The 3,221-nt window shown below is 45.5% G+C and overlaps 1 protein-coding gene across 1 annotated transcript in view; it reads right to left on the reverse strand.

Moving 5' to 3' along the window:
- Positions 1-3,221, reverse strand: part of T265_06466 (hypothetical protein) — a gene marked incomplete at both ends in the record, with an annotated part of 21,629 nt that overhangs the window by 11,727 nt on the left and 6,681 nt on the right. Inside the window, one exon of the mRNA XM_009171734.1 lies at positions 591-759. Within this exon, the coding sequence (XP_009169998.1) occupies positions 591-665 (75 nt within the window). The remainder of the gene's footprint in view (positions 1-590; positions 760-3,221) is intronic.

Consider the following 3,221-nt stretch of genomic DNA (forward strand, 5'->3'; position numbering starts at 1 on the left):
TATATATATATACCGATAACTGACTATAACAACGACACTAACCTTCGAACCAGACATTCGAAGTAGCACTAAGAAGGAAAGGTAAAGCTAGATATAGTCCTTTGCAATGCAAAGGTAAGCTCGAGTTCGAGTGGTAACATTCTGACAATCCGAATGTAAATTTGAACGGTTAGTTTCATCAAGTTTCGAGCATTCTATAGGCCATCGGTGCATTGACATCCTAACAGTAACAAATTTGCGTCGTCCCACATTGCAACCCAACCCTTGGGACGTATTGTTCTGTATTTTTCTATCAGTCATAAGGTTCTCAGCCCTTTTCGACAAATGAAATCACTCCTCGGGTAAGAAAATTTTACACTCACTAAAAAGGTATGGGATTTTTCGCTTCAGAGACAGAAAGCCCTAAAGAGATCTGGCATGATGTGAACGACCCTGGGAAAGGGTCTCTGATAGGAGTCTCTCTTATGGAAGATACTGTAACTTGTTCTTGCATTTAAAATCGGCGGAGACATTGACTGTCCACCGAGCTAAAATGGTGAGAATTGATAGTTTACCATAGTAAGTTAAACCATTCTGTGAGTTTTACTTACTCGATCATCTTCTTGAATTGTTGCTGCAAGGGGGAGCCCATCAGCGACCCGAGCTATCAAGGTAAAGTAGATCATCGACGATAACGCAGATGACGTCTGTCTGACGGGGATTGTGAAAAGCACGACTGACGATTAATGATCAACTTCTGGTGGGTAGCAGGAAGTCACACTGGAACGAGGACAACATTGAAAGCGTATATACGTCTCAGGACATTCTACAAATTGGAAGATACCATTTTCTTACCAAAGAAAAACTTTTCAGCACAAACCTGGTAGTGTCAGAGTGAAAACGCATGAAAGAGTAAAAACTAACCAGAAAGTCATAAGTAAATGGCAAAACAGAACAATGAAGCATACTAAGAAAAACCGGTTGTTCGATACCCACTAACTAATGATTTAGAAACGTTAGTAAGATAGAAGGGGTGTGGGAAAGTCGCACTCGTGCCTGAAAATGAATTTACATTTGGAAACTGGCTGGTTTGGCAGAACAGTACAGGGGATGAGCATGGTACAGACAAGGTCTGGAGAAAACATATCGTGTCAGTAGTAATGAAAATATACAGACAGGCAAGAGTCTGTAGGTTGTCAGTCTGTAAAGGTTAGTTGATTCGGCGGACAACCTTCTTCTGTATACGTATCAAATGGGTCAAGAGGCGTCTGTGGAGCAACAATGCGGACGTGCGAACATTGGACAAATTTTGGTCCAATAAAGTAGCTAGGGTTCAACAAAGATAAAGGAATTTCGGGAAAGTAAAGAGGATACTAACTAATTTGAACGCACTAGGGGGTTTAATAGTCAGTGCACAGTTTCCACTGCCCCAAGTACTAAAATGTCAGCGAGATTGGATAAAAATTGGTTTCTAATAGTAGTTCGTAGACTACACAGAAGTGGCAAAACGCGTGATCAGATAGTTACGGAAAACTTGACAGTCACGCAATGAAGCCGATAGCTTTGATGCACGTGCGTCACTGAGTGTGTGACTGAGCCATGTCTGCCAGTGTTATCAACCAGTGGTAAGTCACGCGATCTCCATCCATGGAGGCTGCAGTTTTCGACACGAGTGAGCCTACTGGTTGGTGTCTTCATATTACGTTGCCTTGTCATAAACTGTCCACCTCTCAGACGCTACTACCCGTCACAACGCTGGGCGAAAAGAGCTCTGCGGAGCAGACAATCCTTTGGTGTGTGAAATACGCACCCTAACCAGCGTAACCTACGGAGGGTGAGTACCTCACACAACGTGGAAGTTCGTTTCTCAAAAAGCCATCTGGTATACCTCAGCATTGCTAATCCGATGTTCCCGCCAGACCAAGCCAATGGCTCAGACACCGATGGCCACTGAGCGAGACAGCTCAGTGGTTAGAACGCGAATTTACTGACCAAAAGATTCGTGATTCGAACCCAACGTCTGCATTACGACTTCCCCTGTCTAGACTTGGGTAATCTGGAGTATCCAGCCCTCATGTTTCCTTCAGGTGGCATGACGGTTAGGCACCGAAAGAGTGCTACAGCTGCACAGTACGTTTTATGTGTATAGAGGCCACGTTTCTTATCTTTAAGACAGTACGAACCGCACTGCCCCAATGTATAGCTTGCAGCTGACAAACCGACGTCACATCGGCACGATAGCTGTCCTAGCTTTCCAGCTTCGAGAAGTAACCTCGTCCCCAGCCAATCCACCAGAACTCATACAAACACCAAGATAAATGTGCAATTTCCACCATCGAACATTAACAAAGTGTCTAAAGGTTGACAAGGTGAAAAGCAACCCTTCAGAGAAAGGAAAAACGAGGAGGGTTATTTAAAAGTGGCGCTGTTTGGCGAACTATCATCATCATCATCATCAAAGACAGCAAAATCAGTGTTGGCACTGATGCTTCACTGCCGTACAACCATAAAGTTTGTCTAGTTATATACATTTAGTTGTATTAAAAGCCCTACAGAGAAGAGGAAAAGAGTGGGTGAGGGAGGGGACCTAGTGATGGCCTATGCCAAGCATCCTGAGGTGCGTATACCTCCAACGGCCCAATCAGAAAATCTGGAAAGAAACTGACATCACGAACGCCACTGACATCGATTAGCCGCCATTTCTTGCAACGTCTCCAGTCAAGCACAGACGGGATCACGGGGACCCCATCCTGGAAGTCTCGCCACACCAACAACGCCCAAACTCTTCGTGATCTCTTTCACGCCTTTTTGCCAAGTCATGTGCTGTCCACCTCGCGGTTTGCGCCATCCTGAAGGAGGCACGGAGAACAACACTCGTCTCGGTAGACGGTGTTTTGGCATGCGAAGCACATGACCGAACCATCGTAGTCGATGATGCTGGATGTTTTCCCGGGTTGGGGTGCCTGCAGCACAACCAAATACCCGTTTTCTAATCGTCTCGTTACTGACACGCTGACGCCATCCACAACCAGCCACGCTTCTGAGGTATCGGTGGTCGGAAACTTGAAGACGCCTCACATCATCTACCCGCAGAGGCCATGTCTTGCACCCATACAACAACACAGCCCTTACTGTAGCCTGGTACACACGACCCTTAAGATCCAGTGAGATGCCTTTTTGACGCCACAAGTGACGCAAATTAGCAAACGTGATTCGAGCCTTTGAGATTCTTGCACTGACTT

This window comes from Opisthorchis viverrini, assembly GCF_000715545.1.
Source record: "Opisthorchis viverrini unplaced genomic scaffold opera_v5_137, whole genome shotgun sequence".
NCBI classification, from domain to species: Eukaryota; Metazoa; Platyhelminthes; class Trematoda; order Opisthorchiida; family Opisthorchiidae; genus Opisthorchis; species Opisthorchis viverrini.